The sequence below is a fragment of the Pipistrellus hanaki genome, assembly GCF_964339955.1.
Source record: "Pipistrellus hanaki genome assembly, chromosome: X".
Taxonomy (NCBI): domain Eukaryota; kingdom Metazoa; phylum Chordata; class Mammalia; order Chiroptera; family Vespertilionidae; genus Pipistrellus; species Pipistrellus hanaki.
In genome coordinates, this window is record NC_140524.1 from 48,719,700 (window position 1) to 48,739,527 (window position 19,828).

General features: G+C 36.0%; 2 protein-coding genes across 3 annotated transcripts in view; one reads left to right on the plus strand and one right to left on the minus strand.

The window, feature by feature from the left end:
• MORC4 (MORC family CW-type zinc finger 4) overlaps positions 1-19,828 on the plus strand; it is a 737,287-nt gene that overhangs the window by 309,666 nt on the left and 407,793 nt on the right. The window lies entirely within an intron of this gene.
• The window catches only part of RNF128 (ring finger protein 128), a gene marked incomplete at its 5' end in the record, with an annotated part of 125,534 nt that continues 106,927 nt past the window's right edge, over positions 1,222-19,828 (minus strand). For both annotated transcript variants that reach the window (XM_084870483.1, XM_084870482.1), the window contains 5 exons: positions 1,222-2,643; positions 9,611-9,779; positions 10,767-10,863; positions 12,551-12,633; positions 17,091-17,162. In XM_084870483.1, the coding sequence (XP_084726609.1) occupies positions 2,510-2,643; positions 9,611-9,779; positions 10,767-10,863; positions 12,551-12,633; positions 17,091-17,162 (555 nt within the window). In that variant the 3' untranslated portion in view covers positions 1,222-2,509. The remainder of the gene's footprint in view (positions 2,644-9,610; positions 9,780-10,766; positions 10,864-12,550; positions 12,634-17,090; positions 17,163-19,828) is intronic.

The following is a 19,828-nucleotide window of genomic DNA, read 5'->3' on the forward strand; positions in this document are numbered from 1 at the left end:
GCCCTTCCCTGTCAGCCATCTTGTGGTGGCCATCTTATGTCCACATGGGGGCAGCCATATTTGACCATATGGGAGAGGCCATTTTTGCGTATTGGAGTGATGGTAAATTTGCATATTAATCTTTTATTAGATAGGATATTTGACACAAGAAAGTTGTTTCCCAGCCAGTGTGGCTCAGTGATTGAGCATCAACCTATGAACCAGGAGACCATGGTTTGATTCCTGGTAAGGGCATATGCCTGGGTTGTGGGTTTCATACCCACTGTGCAGTGTGCAGGAGGCAGCTGGTCGATAATTCTCTCTCATTAATGATGTTTCTGCCGAAACCGGTTTGGCTCAATGGATAAAGCGTCGGCTTGGGGACTGAAAGGTCCCGGGTTCGATTCCGGTCAAGGGCATGTACCTTGGTTGCGGGAATATCCCCAGTAGGGGGTGTGCAAGAGGCAGCTGATCGATGACTCTCTCGATGTTTCTAACTCTCTATCTCTCTTCCTTCCTTTCTGTACAAAATCAATAAAATATATTTTAAAAAAATGATGTTTCTATCTCTCCCTCTCCCTTCCTCACGGAAATAAATTTAAAAAAATATTAAAAAAGAATTTGTTGAAAGAAAAAAAAAAGAGATGCATTTAACTCATTATTAGCATTCCAATAATCATACTGCCAAAGAGAAGGCTGAAGGAAAAGAAAACTTTAAAGTAATGAAATGGCCTTAAGTTTTCAGTAGTATAAAGATGGACTGGCATCAACATCTTTCTCTTTTATTTTAAAAATATATTTTATTGATTTTTTTTAGAGAGGAAGGGTGAGGGATAGAGAGTTAGAAACATCGATCAGAGAGAATCATCAATCAGCTGCCTCCTGCACACCACCCACTGGGGATGTGCCTGCAACCAAAGTACATGCCCTTGACCAGAATCGAACCTGGGACCTTTCAGTCCACAGGCCGACGCTCTATCCACTGAGCCAAACCAGTTTCAGCATCAACATCTTTTTCTAACCTTATATTATCATAAGGTTAATGTAACCTTATTATTTACCTTGCTGATATTTTAAAATAATTCATGGTAGGGCCAGTTATACTATGTAATGAAATTTGTAAATGTATATTATACTAAAATTTTAGTTTTTATTGATCAAATATATCAATTATCTTTCTTCCAAATCCAAGAATATATGAAAATTAATATATGATTGTTAAACTAAACACCATACACAAAATTTTATTGGAACATTTTATTTACATTTTATATTTAAAGAGAATCAATACAAATCAGGACATATTTACAGCATTTCAAATCAGTGTACAAGAATGCAATGGTTTCATCTGTTCTATCGATATATTTAGCAAACAAAAAAAATACATGTCTGTTCTGCTTTTGCCTAAATTTTGCTGAAATTTGCACTGGAAACAAAATTCTAAAACCACAGACAAGCCACAAAATACAAATAAAGTGCATTTTTTAAATAGCTCTATTAACTTTGGTGGATGAAGCTTCTAACACTATATTAAGGCACCTGGAATTCTCTCCCCTCCCTCAATTCTTTTTCAAACACCAAGAAATTGCATTCACAAAATTTATAGCTACGTGGATAGAATTTTAGTTTACCTAATGTAATTTTAGCCCATTTAAGTAAAATGTAAACTCAATTTTTAAAGTCAACATTATTTGGAAAACACCTTATGCAAACTATTTCTATAGATTAATTCATATACAAAGATCAATTACCAATTTTGTGTGACTTGTCATTTTTAATTAGTATGATAATTTATATACTCTGCATTTGAAAATTCCATTAGTAAAGTCTGAGAAATAATTATATAGCAGTTTTGTAAGGAAACTTTTTGTCTATAATTTTGTGCCAAATTAATGTCACTAATATACCAACTAATCCAGTCCAGTCCATATTCCCTGATAAACTATGCTCAACACTTACATGGAGTTCATTTAGCCTAATTAAAAAAAAAAGAATAGTTAAAATAATTGTTTTGATTTAATCTTGTTCTATCAACTTAATGTAGCTTAATTAGACATTTCATGAAGCCTAAGTTTGCATTGCTTTTTACAATATAATTCCAGATCAATATAAGCACCTGGAGAAAAACCCTGACACATATAGCCCAAGCTAAAGTAGATTTTTAATTAATATAACATCAGAAAATAAAATAATTATAGCTACTTCACATTTTTAATCAACATGTTTTTATAAGAAAGAAAACTGTTATAAATGAAAAACATGACTACTTGAAGAGAGTTTTGAATGTTTAAAAATCTTGCTATAACTATTGGGAGGAAACTAGCCTATTAAAAACATTATAATGAGTTTATGAAAAAAGTTAATAGGTTAAATATTTTAAGCTATTTAATTATAGCATAATATTAGTCATCTCAGCACTTTCATTATCATTCTTACTTTATTAAATTTATCCAGTTCATTAATAGCAAACTAGGCCCCGATTGGCAGTTCTGTTATTACTAAAGGTTCAAGTTTCCTATTGACACAGATTTTATGATTTAATTTCTCGAACAGCAGTCTCTTGATCAGGAGTTTCATCTTCTTCAAAGGTTGGGTTATCAACATGAGGAACAACATCCACTGCCACAGAACTTGCTTCATGGTTTACCAGCTGTAGATTTTCATCTTTAGAAAGAAATAACAATTTTAGGATTATTTTAACCCTCTCTTCTTTCAGACAAAAATCAACACTCATGTCTAAGAAGCTTTTCTTGTCTAATTTGATAATTCTCTGATCATTATACTTATTCTCTGTTCCTTTAATAATTATATTTCTGCTATGTTTTACTTAAAGAACCTAGGGCATTATTATATTAATTTACAATTATCTTTTTTAAAATTCACGTGCGCTTACTTCTGCCTACATTACCCATTAAGAGCAAAAGTTATGTCTTCCATTTCTTTTTTGTCTTAAATATAACAGTTCTTAAACTGAGCAATCACCTGGATACTTTATTTATTTATATAATTACAGTGATATTTTTATTTATTTTACTAGAGCCCCGGTGCACAAAATTAGTGCACTCAGGGAGGGGGTGTCTCTCAGTCCAGCCTGTGACCTCTTGCAGTCCAGGAGCCCTTGGGAGATGTATGACTGATAGCTTAGGCCTGCCAGAGGTGAGCCCAGCTTCTGGCTGAGTGGCGCTCCCATGGGAGCGCACTGACCACCAGGTGGCAGCTCTTGCACTGAGCGTCTGCCCCCTGGTGGTCAGTGTGCATGACAGCCATGTGACAGCCACTAGTCATTCTGTCATTCAGTCGATTTGCATATTAGCCTTTTATTATATAGGATTTATTTTTAAAAAATCTTTATTGTTGAAAGTATTACCGTACATATATCCACCTTTTCCCCCATCTACCCCTTCCAGCCCTCTCCAGGCCCTCGCACCAGACCCTCTCTACTCCACTGTCTGTGTCCATGGGTTATGCATATATGCATAAAAGGTCTTTGATTGATTACTTCCCATCCGCCTACCCACCCATCCACCCTCCCCTGCCTTCCCTCTGGGATTCCACACTGTCTTCCATGTTTCCATGTCTCTGGATCCACTCCATTCATCAGTTTATTTTGTTACTTAAATTCCACATATTAGTGAGATCATGTGATTCTTGTCTTTCTCTGACTGACTTATTTCACTTAGCATGATACTCTCCATGCTGTCTCAAAGGGTACAAAATTCTTCTCCTTTACTGCTGCATAGTATTCCACAGTATAAATGTACCACAGCTTTTTTATCCACTTATCTACTAATGGGCATTTGGGCTGTTTCCAGATCTTAGCTATTGTAAACTCACCTGAACACTTTAAAAATTACCTATGCTTTTTCAAATGCATATATAAATAGACAAAAACAACAACAATCAGGAAGTTGGGGAGAGTGCCCAGAATGGAATGCAAATGGTAACGAATTAACATCTATCTATCTATATAAAACCCTAATATGCAAATAGACTGAACAGCAGAACAACTGATTGCCATGATGTATTCTGACCAGAGGGGGTATGTGTGGAACGTGGCAGACATAGGCAGCAGGCGGCAGAGCAGAACATGATGGCCCTTTTCTGCAGCAAGGATAGTGGAGCAGATGAGTGAAGGCACCAGACTAAGGTGGGGCACCAGTTGCTGTCATCAGGGCAAGCCTCTGGTGGTTACTGAAAATTCTTTGCTCCCACGTGGCGCAGTCCTGCCTGACACTCACACATGCTGCTGGTGCTGGCCCTGCTTGCACCTACTGCAGGTGCTTGGCACTGGCTCCAATTGTGCAGCGCTGTCAGTGGGTGCAAGTGGCGGCTGCTGGCCCTCCTTTCCCCTCAGGGCTTCTCTACCACCTTTTGCTCCTGAGGGGAAATTGGGCAGCAGCCACTGCTCACACCCTCTGATGGCGCCGGCCCCACTCACACCCGCTGCTGGCAGACAGGGGACCAGGGGCTGCGTGGGAGGGGCCAATGGGGGGGCAGAGGATGGGCCAATACCCGCCCCTGTGCTCACTGCAGCCTCGCAGCCCACAGTTCCTTTAAGGTGCAAGAACTAGTGCACTGGGCCCTTAGTAATTATATAACAGATGAAATACATAACCATTCTGAAGATAGTGAAGAAGAAAAGAATTAACTTAAGTAACATTGGAAAACAGTATTTTGACTATATCCTATAAGGCTAGAAACAAAAATAACTACACACTAGTTAGTGAAAAAGTTTTTCACAGGATTGTGAATTGGCAATATTAAAACTATTTTTGTGTGTTCTAGGATTGAACAAATAAGTAAATATATTATAGATAATTTGGAGAGAGAGCCAACTTTTTCACTGTAAGAGAAAGAAACTACAAATAAAGAGGAAGGCTAAAGTAAACTCTGGGGTGCTGGCTTGGATATATCATTATGAGTTCACTGTGTTTCAAATGGATAGATAGATGAATAGATGCATGAAATGTGTACATATTTAACAGTTTTGTTCATTAAAAGGGTCTATATTAATGACGCCCCAGTAGCAATGAGCATAACTAATGCCCAGATCTTGGTTTCAAATTATTGTTCTCCAATAAAAAGCCTCTGGAAGAAATGGCTGCTTCTAAGGCTCGGGCAAAGAGAGTATAAGATTAACCTAGATTTTAACCTAGGATTAGCAAATGATCTGAGAGCCAAATCCATAGCTAAGAGTGGTTTCATATTTTTAAAAGGCTGTAAGACAAACAAACAAAAATGCAACAGAGACTTATGGACTTCGAAGCCTAAAATATTTACTATCTAGCCCTTTACAGAAAAAGTTTGCCAATCCCTGGTGTAGAACATCTTGTAGTACCAGAAAATAAATGTTCAAAAACACACACAAAAAGATGGGGCATGTTGAAAGAAAACAGAAACCAACTTTAGAGAGTTCTTAATTACCAAATCTAAGCAATGACTAGATCTTGAGAATAATATTAAAGGAGAAAAGAAATATCTACAAATCCATGATATTATAAATAATTGAATAAGAAATGGAAAAAGGATAGATATTCCTTAAAATTGGAGCTTAATTAATGTAGGAAGAAGAATAGAAATTAAAAAATCACCATTGGCACACACTTCAGTAATAGTTATTGCAAGAAGCACCAATTATTGCCAAAATTATTGGGTAAAAGTATGATGAGAAAGAATATTTTCAAGTCTTTCTATACAATAATTAATAATTACAAAGGGCAAAACAGTAACTTTAAGATGAGAAGCTTCACAGATACCACCCTTAACTAATTGAGCAAAGTTCAAACTATATGTATTAAGACATGGATATCATGTGACTCATTTTATGATATAAGGCAGAAAAGGGCACATCATTTTTGTGTTATTTTTGCCTAAAATAGAAAAGGATAATGAATTTAATCATTGAAAAACATCAGAGAAGTCCAAATTGAGAGAAATTCTACAAAATAACTGACCAGTAGTCTTTAAAAGTGTCAAGGTCATGAAAGACAAAGACTAACGAATAGACACAGATTGAAAACTAAAACATTACAATTAAATACAAGGGCCTCTAAACAAATTAGGTATCAACAGAACATACCAAATGTAATAAAGGTCATATGTGACAAACTTACAGCTAATATCTTCATCAATGATGAAAAACTGCAAGCTTTTCCTCTAAAATCAGGAACAAGACAAGTGTGCCAACTCTCACCACTTCTATTCAACATAGTATTGGAAGTCATAGCCAAAGCAATTAGTCAAGAAAATGAAAAAAAAGCCCTCAAAATCAAAAAGGAAAAAATAAAACTGCTTCCAGATGACATGACCTTATATAAAGAAAATACTAAAGATTCCACCAAAAGACTATTAGAACTAATTTTTTCAGTATAGTTTCAGGATATAAAAGCAACATATAAAAATCATTAGTACATTTCTAATATGCTAACAATGAAATACCTGAAAAAGAATTAAAGAAAATCTCATTTACAATAGGATTATCAATTTATCAAAAATAATAAAATAGTTATGAATTAATTTAACCTTTCAGTCCGCAGGCTGATGCTCTATCCACTGAGCCAAACTGGTTTCGGCTATTCTAGGAGATTATTGACTCAACATTTATTTGTTATGTGTCAGACTGCTAGTTGTGGATATAAACCAGTGAATAATAAGATACTGTCCATATCCAAAGGAACGCTTAAAAGTTTTAATACAATTCAATGCAATAAATGCGATAGAATTTGTATGGAAGCAAACATAGGACCACACATCCAGCAAGGATAGACCTTGATGGATAGAAGTCAAGGGAGGCTTCTCAAAGGGAGGCATGTTTTAAAGGAGGAACAGGAGTTAGAAGGGGCTTCTCCAATTTTGGGCAGAGGAAGAGGGAAGAAATGGGCAGAGAGAAGATAGTGACTCAAGCTATGACTGTGAAATTAAGGTTGGAAATTAGGGAATTGGTTAGAGAAAAAGAATACTGAATCAACAGAACAGGGGAGAGGGAAGAATCAAGGATTTCCCTAGTTTCAGGGTGGGTGTTACTATCATTCATCCAGATGAAGAATAGAGCAATGGAATAGAATAGGGAACCCAGAAATTGATCCAAACCATTACGCTCAATTAATATTTGACAAAGGAGGCATGAACATACAATGGAGTCAAGACAGTCTCTTCAATAAATAATGTTGGGAAAATTGGACAGACACATGCAAAAAAATGAAGCTAGACCACCAGCTTATACCATACACAAAAATAAACTCAAAATGGATACAGGACTTAAACATAAGATGGGAAACCATAAAAATATTAGAGGAATCCACAGGCAGCAAAATCTCAGGCATATGTGGAAGCAATAGAAATTAAGGAGAAAATTAACAAATGGGACTACATCAAAATAAAATGCTTCTGCACAGCAAAAGAAACACTATCAACAGAAAAACAAGAAAGCTCACTACAGGGGAGAACATATTTGCCAATGTTATAACTGATAAAGTTTTAATCTCCAACATTTACAGGGAACTCATACAACTTAAAAGAAAGATAAACAGCCCAATCAAAAAATTGGCAATGGACTTAAATAGATACTTTTTGAAAGAGAACATAAGGAAGGCCAAGAGACACAAAAACATGCTCAAAGTCACTAATTATGATTATGAAAGTCATCATTTCATAATTATGAAAGTCATTATTTCATTTGTTTCTCAAATTCCCTGCAAAAACTGTTGTGCTTACCATCCTCTCCCACAAGAACAGAGCACACACACACACAAAAAAGGTTGGAACTTTATTAAACAAGTCTAGCAATAAACTGAGTTATCTTGTACACTCTCCTTTATCTTCACTGAATTCTATTACCTCATAGTTATGGGGACAAAATGTCAATCTCATCTGGGGCAAATATATAATGATTTCCTGTTATAGGCCGAATAATCCAGAGATTATTAAGATTCTTATGATGACGTTATACTCTAGGATATGTCTAAAGATTAGATTACATGCAATAAAATGTTTATATTTGTATAATGTTCCTCCTGAGATCTTCAGAAATGGTATCTATGGCACTGATAAGACTACAGAGGACAAAGGTTTATGTCATAGGAAGCTGACATTTGGCATTTCACAAGTCATCCTGACATTTAGTTTTTCTTCTACCTCTTTGCCAGAGTTAGTTTATCTCTAAACTAGAGGCTCAAATGCATGAAAATTAGTGCAAGAGTAGGCCTTCCTTCCCCTGGCTGCTGGCACCAGCTTCCCTCCGGCACCCGGGACCTGGGCTGGCTTCCCTCCGCCCCGGCTTCGTCAGGAAGGATCCAGAATGACATCCGGAAGACATTGGTTTAATTAGCATATTACCCTTTAATTATTATAGATAAGGACTAAGTAAAAAATTTTCAAAAAAGAAAAAAAAAAAGAAAAAAAAGAAAAAGAAATTCAAATAATCAAAAACCATGAAAAAGTTGCAAGTTAAAATCAGGGGAAATATTTTGTATAGAGGTTTTCTAAGAAAAAAAAGTCACTGAATTCCCTAAAATTTCTTTACTATGGTATTACTAAGCTGCAATACTGATTCACATGAATTTTCATGAATAATATATAGTACTTTCCCCTTATCAACAGGGAATATGTTCTAAGACCTCCTAGTGGATGCCTGAACCTGCAGATAGTACAGAATTCTATATCTATTATGTTTTTTCCTATGCATATATACATACAATAAAGTTTGATTTATAAATTAGGCACAGTAAAAGATTAACAAATTAAGAATAAGAGTCAAATGAATGTGCTTTCTTAAAATATCTTATTGTACTGTACTCACCCTACTTGCAATGATGTGAGATGATACAATACTCTGTGATCAGATTAAGTGAGGTGAATGACATATAATTAGGCTATTTATAAGGATTGGTTGAACACAAGCACTGTAATACAGGGACAATTGATTTGATAACTGAAGTGGCTACTAAGTGACTAATGTGCAGGGAGCTTATACAGTGTGTAAGATTTCATCACACTACTTAGAACGGCACACAGAGTAAAACTAATGAATTGCTTATTTCTGGAATTTTCCATTTAATATTTTCAGACAGTAGTTGATTGTAGGCAACTGAAACCTTGTAAAGCAAAAACAGGAATAAGGGGGCACTATTGTATTCAATTTTACTTTCCAAGGTTTGTTCATTTCATTGTAAATAATCAACAGGTGGCAGTACATACTATTTTTAAGCAAAGTTTCAATCTGTGCAAAAGATGGGTTCTTGAGAAGTTGTATACAAATTAAGCTTTTGTAAATTGAATTCTATTTTTATCATTTAAGAACTCCTTTTTTAATTGCTGATTGGTCTGCAATAAACAATGGTTTATAAAATTTAAAAATTCCCCCTAGCCTCTGTAAATTAACAAGTCAACACTTAAATGCATCAAAAGAAAGCTTTCAATAAATATTTTTCTTCTGTAATTCCCACTCCTGAGGTATTTCATCTGCTTCAGGTTTATTTGAATATATGTATATTAAGCTAAGGAAGGGATGCATCCTTCAGTGCATTGTTGTTCATAGAAAAATATCTGAAATGTATTAATGGATGAATGAAACAAATGCTAAGAACCACAAGGTATCATTTGTGGGGCACTTGACCCTTAGCATGGTGCTTACTTGCTGACTGCACATGTTCCTCCAAAGGTGGTTCATCTGCTCCCTGAACTGAGGCATACCCAGATGATGCAGTCTCACTGCGATTATCCTCTTCATGAGGTGAGACACTATTAGATGTTTCATTGGATACAGGGACTTGTAAAGACACTGATCCATCTTCAATATCCACCTTTGGAAAACATTTGAACAAATTAAAATACTCAGAGTACATACTCTTCTTTGACATATCATACAAAGTTTATTCATACGTGACTTATTACAGCAATGTTTTTTCTTTTAAATATATTTTTATTGATCTCAGATAGGAATGAAGAGGGAGACGGAATTAATAACCAGCTGACTCCTGCATACCCCATACTGGGGATTGAGCCCACAACCCACGCATATGCCCTGACCTAGAATTGAACCTTGACCTCCTGGCTCAACTACTGAGCCATGCCAGCCAGGCTACAGCAATGCTTTTAACCTTTAAAACCTATAATCCCTTTTAATAATCATAAAAATCTCTTGCTGGTCCCAGCCAGAGCAGTTGGAGTAATTGGGTCCATCAATGGGGAAAAATATATTTCAAGCAGATTGTCATCACACCTGGCATATTCATCTGGGTGATCCCAGTACTTCATAATACAATGCCTGGTACAAGGTAGGCAATAAAAAATATTATGCTGTTCTTCGGGGAATTGAGAATTACTGTATTCTATTTCTCCTCAAATCAGAAAGACTTTGTTGAGTTTGACTTTCTGTTGTGTGTACTGTGGAAGAGGTAGTTTTTTCATTTACCAAATATAATTATATTTATTTATACTTTATGAAACTATACATGATCATTTATCTACAAGTTTGGTTGTTATGGAATAGTAAGACAGTAAAAATGAGAGAGGGGTACTAGAAGCCAATTGGCAGTTAATAAGAACATTACTTAAATTCTGACCAAAAAATAAGTACATTTGAGAAAAGGGGGAAAAGACAGAAAATGGAGGTAGTCCAACATGGCACCTTGCTGTCACTATGATATAAATAGGTTCAATTTTTGGTATACCCTGTAAGTCTAGCACATTACATAGCTAAAAAATAAGGATGTTATTCTCCTGAAGCCCAGATACATAAATAATACTTTGCTTGAATTCCTTCATCTAAGCAGTTTAGTAATGTTTACCTCAATTCCCAAAGCTTTGAGTATATCACATTTGCACATGGGGCAAGTCCTATGTTCTAACAGCCACGGATCAACACATGTCTTATGGAAAATATGGCTAATGAAGGAAAAAACAAATAATTTATCAGTTGTGAAATAGCAACAACACTTTTCTAATGTACTAACAATTTACCCTGTAATTTCACTTAGTCTTTTAACAGATGCTATTTTTTTCCTCTTTTAAACACACTATTACAGCAGCAATTTCCAACCTTTGTTTATTTCATGGCACACACAAACTAGTTACTCAAATTTTGTGGCACACCAAAATATATATGATATTTTTTGCCAATCTGACAAAAAACTAGGTATAATTTTGATTCATTCATACCAGACAGCTATTGTGTTGGATGTTGTCATTTTTCATTTGACAATTTAAGGGAAAAGAAATCAGTGCCCCTGACTAAGTAGTCAGGTATTGCATGTTTTAAAAATTCTTGTGGTATGTAGGTTGAAAATAAACATATTACAGCATAAATATTGAGAAGGAGCCACAGAAGCAAAATTTGTAAATTTGATAATATAGTATTTTTTAATATAAAAGCCCTATTATTCTAGCTTCAAAAGAAATAGTTTCAATACTCATTATTTGAAAAATGGCTAAGACACTGCTATCCTAAGAATTTGTTCAGTATTTCAAATCTTAATTATCTTGTCATTTCCTAACTGTAAAATGGTACAGTTGGTCATTCCCAATAATATAGTACAATAATAATATAGTACAATACAGTACTGAATACAACATAGTGCTGATTCTTTAGGCAATGTGATACATGCTTAGAGCACCACTTTTTAGTAGCATAAAGAAAGAGTGTTAAGAACAACTTTCAGGAGAGAAAAAAAACATTAAAAAAACATAAAAGAATGAATTCTTCCAAATAGGTACTAATAAGTTGATGTTATGTTTTCTCCTTAATACTATTGCTAGCATGAATTTAAATAATCATATATATGTATATATATAATTATATATATACATATACATATATATGTATATGTGTGTATATATATGTTTATGTATATATATAATTGTCGTGCTGACTAGGTTCTCAGTTTTATATGAAACTAGAGGCCCGGTGCATGAAAATACAAGCACTGGTGGGGGGATCCCTCAGCTTGGCCTGCCCCCTCTCACAGTCCGGGAGCCCTCAGGGACAGGAGGTGACCTGGCTATCAGGGAAAGGCAATGTCCATCACACCTCTGCTGCTGCCACTGCCAGCAGCACAAGCCTTGGACAGCTCTGGTTACCTGAGCCTCAGGAGGCCCTGGACAACTAGGCAGTTGCCATCCGAGGCTTGCCTGTGCCTTGGGCTGGCCCTGGGCAGCTGGGGGGCTGAGGGGACTGGGGAATTCCGGAGGCAGGCTGCTCCACGCTGCCATCTTGTGGCTGTGGGCACTGCCATCTTTGAAGGTGTGACAGTCAATTAGCATATTCTCTCCTTATTGGTTGTCATCTTTGTGATGGCGCGAGGGTCAATTAGCATATCCCCTCTTTATTGGATAGGATTATTGGATAGGACTAGCTTACAAATTTTACCAAATTATGGAAACTTTATATAATTAGCCATATATCAATTTCAATAATATTAAAAATAAAGCATTCTCTTATATTTAAATGAAAATAACAAAATAAATACTTTAGTTACATCAATTTGGAAACATTCAAAATAGTTTTCCCCCATTACAGTCATTTTTTTAAAAATCAGCTATTCTTATTGATGATATAAATGAAAATCAAACTTACTTGCAGGTTAAGATGCGTACTAAATCATTTGGTTTATACAATTCAATACACACAGCACAACTATCTCCATCAGGACCAATTTCCTATGGGCAAATAGTTATTGTTACTCTAATGGATAAGAAACAATACATTAAACTACTGAGCAAGATCAGAATATACATGTCTTAAATTGCATAAATTCCTATAGAAAGAAGAATATCATATCACTAAATGACTATGTTTAATAAGCAATTTAAAACTATTTACACTTATTTAGAATCTTTAAAAAGTCAAAGTTATAGAAACAGAGAGTAGAAATGTGGCTGCCAGGGACTGGAGGTGAAGGAAATTGAAAGAAGTTGGTAAAAGGGTATAAACTTTCAGCTATAAGATTTGAGGATCTAATATAAAACATGGTGATTACAGTTGATTACACTGCATTATGTAATTGAAATTTAAAATAAAATTATTTAGATTTAAAAATATAAAATGATAAAGTTACCTAAATGGGGAACAGCACAAATAAAAACATGGAGCACTTATTTAAACATTTTTCCTAGATTTAATTTACAAAATGCCATTTGTACAATTCTTTAGCTATGCTGTCCCATTTATTATTTTTTAATCATCACCCGAGGATATTTTTCCATTGATTTTTTAGAAAGAATGGAAGCGAAAAAGACAAAGAAATATCGATGTGAGAGAAACAAATCAATTGGTTGCCTCCTGCATGAGCCCTGACCAGGGTCCGGGCTGGAGAGGAACCTGCAAGTGAATTACCTGCCCTTGACCAGAATCGAACCTGCAACCCTTTGGTCTACAGGCCCACACTCTATCCACTGAACCAAACTGTCCAGGGCATTTTAAAGAAAATTAAAATATAATTCACATACAGTAAGATTCACTCTTTTTAGTATGCAGTTTTGCAAGTTTAGACAAACATGCCACTTAATCGCCACCAATCAAAATATAAAATAGTTTTATTACCTCAACAAATTCCTCTCTATCTCTTTGTAGTTACCTCTCCTTTTACCCCCACCCTCTGGCAATTACTGATCTGTTTTCAGTTCCTATACTTTTGGCTTTTCTAGAATTTCATATAAATGGACTCCTGCATTTGATTCTGATTTCTTTCACTTAACATAATGCATTTGCAATTCATCCATATTGTTGTGTGTGTTGGTAGGGTCCGCTCCCTCTATATTGCTAAACAGTATTTTGGGATATCAATGTACAACAGTTATTTATCCATTCGCCAATTGAAGGACATTTGGGTTCTTTCCCATTGTTGGTAATTATTAATAAAGCTGAACAATTGTGTACAAGTTTTTATGTGAACACATTTTTCCCTCTAGGGTAAATATTTAGTAGTGAGATTGCTGAGTTGTTTGGAAAGTGTATATTTGACTTCATAAAAAACTGCCAAACTGTTTTCCAAACTGGCTGTACATTGCATTCTTACCAGTAAATGCATGAGAGTTCCAGTTTTTTCACATCTTGGCCAGCTCTTGGTATTGTCAATTGTATTTGTTTTAGCCATTCTAATGAATGCACTGTGTTATCTCATTGTGGTTTGTATTTGCATTTTCCTGATGACTAATGATGTTGAGTATCCTTTTATGTGCTTTTTTGCCATCCATATATATTCTGTGGCAACATGTCTGTTTCACCTACTTTTCACTAGGTTGCTTGTTTTTTTACTGTTGAGTCTTGAGAGTTCTTCATAGATTCTGGATACAGCTCTTTATCTAATACTAGAGGCCTGGTGCATGAAATTCATGCATGGGCGTGGGGAGTCCCTCAGCCCGGCCTGCACCCTCTCCAATCTGGAACCCCTTGGGGCATGTCCGACTGCAGGATAGGGCCTAAACTGACAATCAGACATCCCTCTTGCAATCCGGGACCACCTCTGTCTCCTAACTGCTCACCTGTCTGTCTGCCTGATCACCCCTAATTTCTCTGCCTGCCTGCATGATTGCCCCTAACCACCTTTGCCTGCCTGCATGATCACCCCTAACTGCCTCTACCTGTCTGCCTGATTGCCCCTAACCACTCTCCTCTGCCAGCCTGATCACCCCTAACCACCTCTGTCTCGGGCCCCTCTGCCACTGTGGCTTTGTCTAGAAGGATGTCGGTCTATTTGGTACCCTTTTATTAGTATAAATGGGGTTTGCAGATATTTTCTCCCAGTCTGTTGCTTGTCTTTTCATTCCCTTAACAGTGTCTTCAAGGAGCAAAAATTCTTAATTTTGAACAGAGTTAAATTTCTCATTTTTTTCTTTAATGGGCATATTTTTGGTAACACATCTAGTAAGTAATCTTTGCCTAACACAAGCTGTGAAGCTATTTTTCTCTGAAGTTTTCCTCTATAAATTTCATAGTTCTAGGTTTTATATTTAGGCCTGTGATCCATTTTGAGTTAATTTTCACTAAGGGTATAAAGTATGGATTGAGGTTCATTTTTTGAATATGGATATTCAATAATTGTATATAGAGACCCAACAATTGGCTATTTTCTTCATTGAATTGCCTTTCTACCTTTGTCAAAATCAATTAACCATATATATGCCAGTCTATTTCTGGGCTTTCTCTTCTATTCCATTGATTTAAATAAAGATCTCTCCTTTCTCCAATACCACAATATCTTAAAAAATAATTCTGCAAATCAGGTAATGTAAGTCATCCAAATTTGTTCTTTATAAAAATTGCTTTGGTTATTATAGTTCTTTTGATTTTCCTTATAAGCCTAGAATCAACTTGCCAATTTCTATAAAAGATCCAACTAGGATTTTGATTGAAACTGCATTGAATAAATAGATTAGTTGTTGGGGGGATTGATATTTTGACAACAGTGAGTGTTCTGACCCATGCACACTTACTTAGGTCTTTCTTGATTTCTTTTTTCTCTCATGTTTTGCAGTTTTCAGCATATAAATCTTTGTGCATATTTTGTAAGATTTATACCTAAGTGTTTAATGGTTTTGGTACTATTATAAATGGTATTTTTAAAAAATATATTTTATTGATTTTCCACAGAGAGGAAGGGAGAGGGATAGAGAGCTAGAAACATCAATGAGAGAGATACATCGACCAGCTGCCTCCTGAACACACCCCACTGGGGATGTGCCAACAACCAATGTACATGCCCTTGACCGGAAATGAACCAGGGACCCTTCAGTCCGCAGACCGACGCTCTATCCACTGAGCCAAACCGGTTTCGGCATAAGTGATATTTTTTATGTTTATCATTTCATTTACTAGATCATGCTGATCTATGTTATGAAAATTTATGCAACTACCCACTCTGTCCACATACCATATACTACTTATGATGAATTGGTGTAACATTAAAAGCCACATCCACACAGCAGCACAGATCTTACTGATTGTTGAGCTAAAATTTGTGACCATACTTGCTATCATTCTAACATTCTGATCTCACCAACCAACAAGTCACACTTTTATACTGTAGCTGATTTAAATTGAAGAGCAGCAGAAGCAACATAACACGACATGGCATAGAGAAAACCTTAGAGATGATTAGTCCAATGTGTTCATTTTTCAAACTTGTGCTATCCAATACAGTAGCCACTAAACACACATGTCTGTTGATCCCCTGGAATGTGGCTGATTTGAACTGAAATGTGCCATAAGTATAAAATATACACTACATGTTTAAGATTGAGTAAAATATAAATGTAAAATATTGCATTAATAATTACATATTGATTGCATGTTTAAATGATTATATTTTAGATATATTATATCAGGCATTAAAATTAATTTGTCTTTTTAAAACTTTTATAATGTGGCTACTAGAAAATTTATTTATTCATTTTTTAATTTTATTGAATTGGTATTTTTATATTTCAATAAGTTCTATATTTTTGATTCACATTTTACACATTGATGGTAGTTTTCAACTGTCTTAATCTGAACCTAATTGTTCAAGTAAAGCTATCTTGAAGCATTGTATTAGTTTCCTATTGTTGCTAAAACAATTTATTACTTTATGGTTTAAAATAACAAATTTATTTTCTTATTGTCTTAGAAATCATAATTAAAAAAATTAAGGTGTTGGCAGTGCTGTGCTACTTCTGAAGACTTCAGAGGCGAATCCCTTTCCTTACCTTTTCCAGATTCTAGAGGGTGTCTGCATTCCTTAAAACATGGCCCCTTTCTTGTGTCACCCAACCTCTTGTTTCCTGTACTGTAGTCAAATCTGCCCCTTCCTCCTTCTAACAATGATACTGTGATTATATTCAGGATCTACCTGGATAATCCAGGATAATCTCTCCATCTCAAGATCCTTCCTTAATTTAATCACACCTGCAAAATCCTTTTTGCCATATAAAGTAACATTTACAGGTTCAGGGACTAGAGCCTAGATGGTAGGTTTGGGGGTCATTATTCAGCCTATCTTCAACAATGAATACATTTTTAAAAGTTAGTAAGATTTATAAATTCCAATGAAAATACTACTTTGGAAGAACATTTAGCTTTACAATGGCTTGCTAAGCATTGCTTTAAAACAAAAAGCATTTTTAAATCACAAATGTACCTTGTCCCCTTGTTTCAGTGTGCGTAGTTGAAGCCTTCCAATAGCTTTTTTAGCATCTGCCTTTAATTGTCTCTGTAATAAAAAAGAATAGGTATTACAAAAACTATTAAAAACACAATGATAAAGTTAGAGAGAATTAAAATATTTATTCAGTTAAATGGATTTTAAAAGATAAAAAAATTTTAAGAGATAAGGTTTAATTAATTATAATAATTATCCTATCTGATACCGGGCAGGATTTTTTAAATTACTGAAACTTTTCACTTATTATGTTTCCCTAACTTCTTAAACAGCATCTTCGGGCTATAATAGTAAAAGCTATGTCTCCCCATTCAAATATTATGAATTTTCAAAGCAAATTTCCTATTTTCAAGTTCAGAGCTTCTTAAAGTACATCCCCCCCCCCTTTATTTTTTAAATCATTTCTCACTTGGTAGAAAGTACACAGGATTTGGATTTAAATGGACCTAGATGCAAAATCTAACTTTGTTACTTATTACATGAATAATCCTGAACAATTCATTTAATTCTTTGGGCTTGTTTACACATCTATAAAATACGGATATTACCAACCCTTACAGTGTTATTTGGTATTAGGAAAAAAAAATACTGTTTATAATCACTACTACCTTATAAGGAGAGTGGCTTCTGAGAGTGGTAGGCCTGTTTTTTTCTTCTACTGAGAACATACCTTAGATGAGTCTGGGCATGCAAAGACAAGCCCCAGGCTCACTTAAGGAATAAGTACTAAAATGTAGTACATAATTGAATCAGAAGTAAAATTGGGGTATGGGGGAAATATGAGATATTGGGAAAAGATAAGAGTAATCAATGAGAAACTCTCCCTCTATGTGAGGTGAACTGTCCAAAGAAAAAAAACCCAGATGGTATGATTTATTCAGTGTTAATCTGAAGTTATTTGTGATGCTGTAAAAAGATCTGTCCCTTTCATTAAAATCTACCTCATACATAAATACCTCAACTAAATATAATATATGTGTACATTGAAGAAGAGGCCAGTTGTCACACCCGGATGGATACTCTGTGGAATAGAGACATAGCATGTGCAGCATGACAAGATAATAAACTATATTCCTATTTTAAACTGCAAAATGAACAAATTTGGTAGAAATTCAGTAAAAAGTAAGCACCTAAATCTAGAGGTCATTGTGAGAATGTAAACAGTTTCTTCATCCCTATATATGTATCTCCATCCCCAGCAGGGAGACCTACATCTGATATTTATGTTATGTGAAAATTAGAGATAATTTAAGTACCGGTATCTAGAATAATATCTGGCATATAGAAGACACTCAATAAAATGTTTATTAAATGAAAATATAAACTACTATTCAAAATAAGCGTTACAGGTTGTTGTAACATATTTATATATAACTGCAGCAAATATATGTTGGAAGGGAATAATCCATGAATGTAGGTATGTAAGGAAATTCCTTAATGCTCAAATCTACCTCCTATATAAGATACCATTTTGTGAAAGGTATTTGGCTTAATGCCAAGATTACTATTAAAACTATTTCTTTGTTGTCACAGAAATAGCAGAAACGTCTCAGATTGTTACCTGACCAGCAAATATAACTTAATAGAAATAATTAATAGGAAGGCCTCGTTCTCAGAAGAAAAGAGATGCTAACCAAGGCTCCTTCATTCTCACTTAGGGACTTATGAGTTAACTCACAAGGAGAATTCTATGATGGCACTTTATTTTGAGCACAATTTTCCCTTCAATTTTGTTACTTAGATAATCCTATATAATAAAAGGCCAGTGACCATAATGGCGTGACAACCAGAATGACTGATCAAACAGTTGCTATGAGGTGCATTGACCACCTCTCAGTCCCTCCCCCTAACCCACAGGCTCTGATCGCTGGATGGCCAATGGGAAATCATGGGGAGCTGGGGTGAGTGGCTGTGTGGCGGGATTGGGGACTTGCAAGCAGGCACAAGGCAGACCTCTTGGTCTCTCCCACCGGCCTGCAGGCTCTGATCACTGGATGGCCAACAGAGAATCACAGGGAACTGGGGTGGGTGGCAGAGGGGCAAGACTGGAGCTTGATTGCAGGCTAGGCCTAGGGACCCCACCCATGCATGATTTTGTGCACTGGGACTCTAGCCCAGCGACCAAACAGTGGAACAACCAGAACAACCGGTTGCTATGATGCACATATTGGCAGCCAACTGGCCTGACCTGGGCCCTGATTTACCTCCCCCCCCCAACCTCCTGTGGCCCCTTCCCCTGGTCAACCCTGCCCCTGATCGCCTCCCCCCCCCCCCCATTGGGGACAGGGCTGCCGGCCAACTGCCCATGGGCTCCCCTACTGGCCCCTCCCCCCTGCAGGTCAGCCCACAATAGGCCCCGATAAGGGGGGCCAGCCAGCCAACCTCTCAGGGTCCCACCCCCTGGTGGGCCGGTCCCTCAATTGGCCTTGATCGCAGGCCAGGCCCAGGGACCCCACCCATGCACGAATTCATGCACTGAACCTCTAGTACCGGTAAGTATATAATAGAGTGACAGTGAAAGGAAGTACACTTAGAATCTTTAGAACCAGAAGAACTTTCAGAGTTCACTTAGCCTGATATCAAATCTGATTAGATAAGAAAACTGATGCCCAAGGAGAAGAAATGCCTTGCTCAACATCTCTGAGTTCACAGTTAGTCCTACTGAAGCCCAGAATTAGTGTTCCTTCACAACATCAAGGTAACCATCTTTTTTTTTT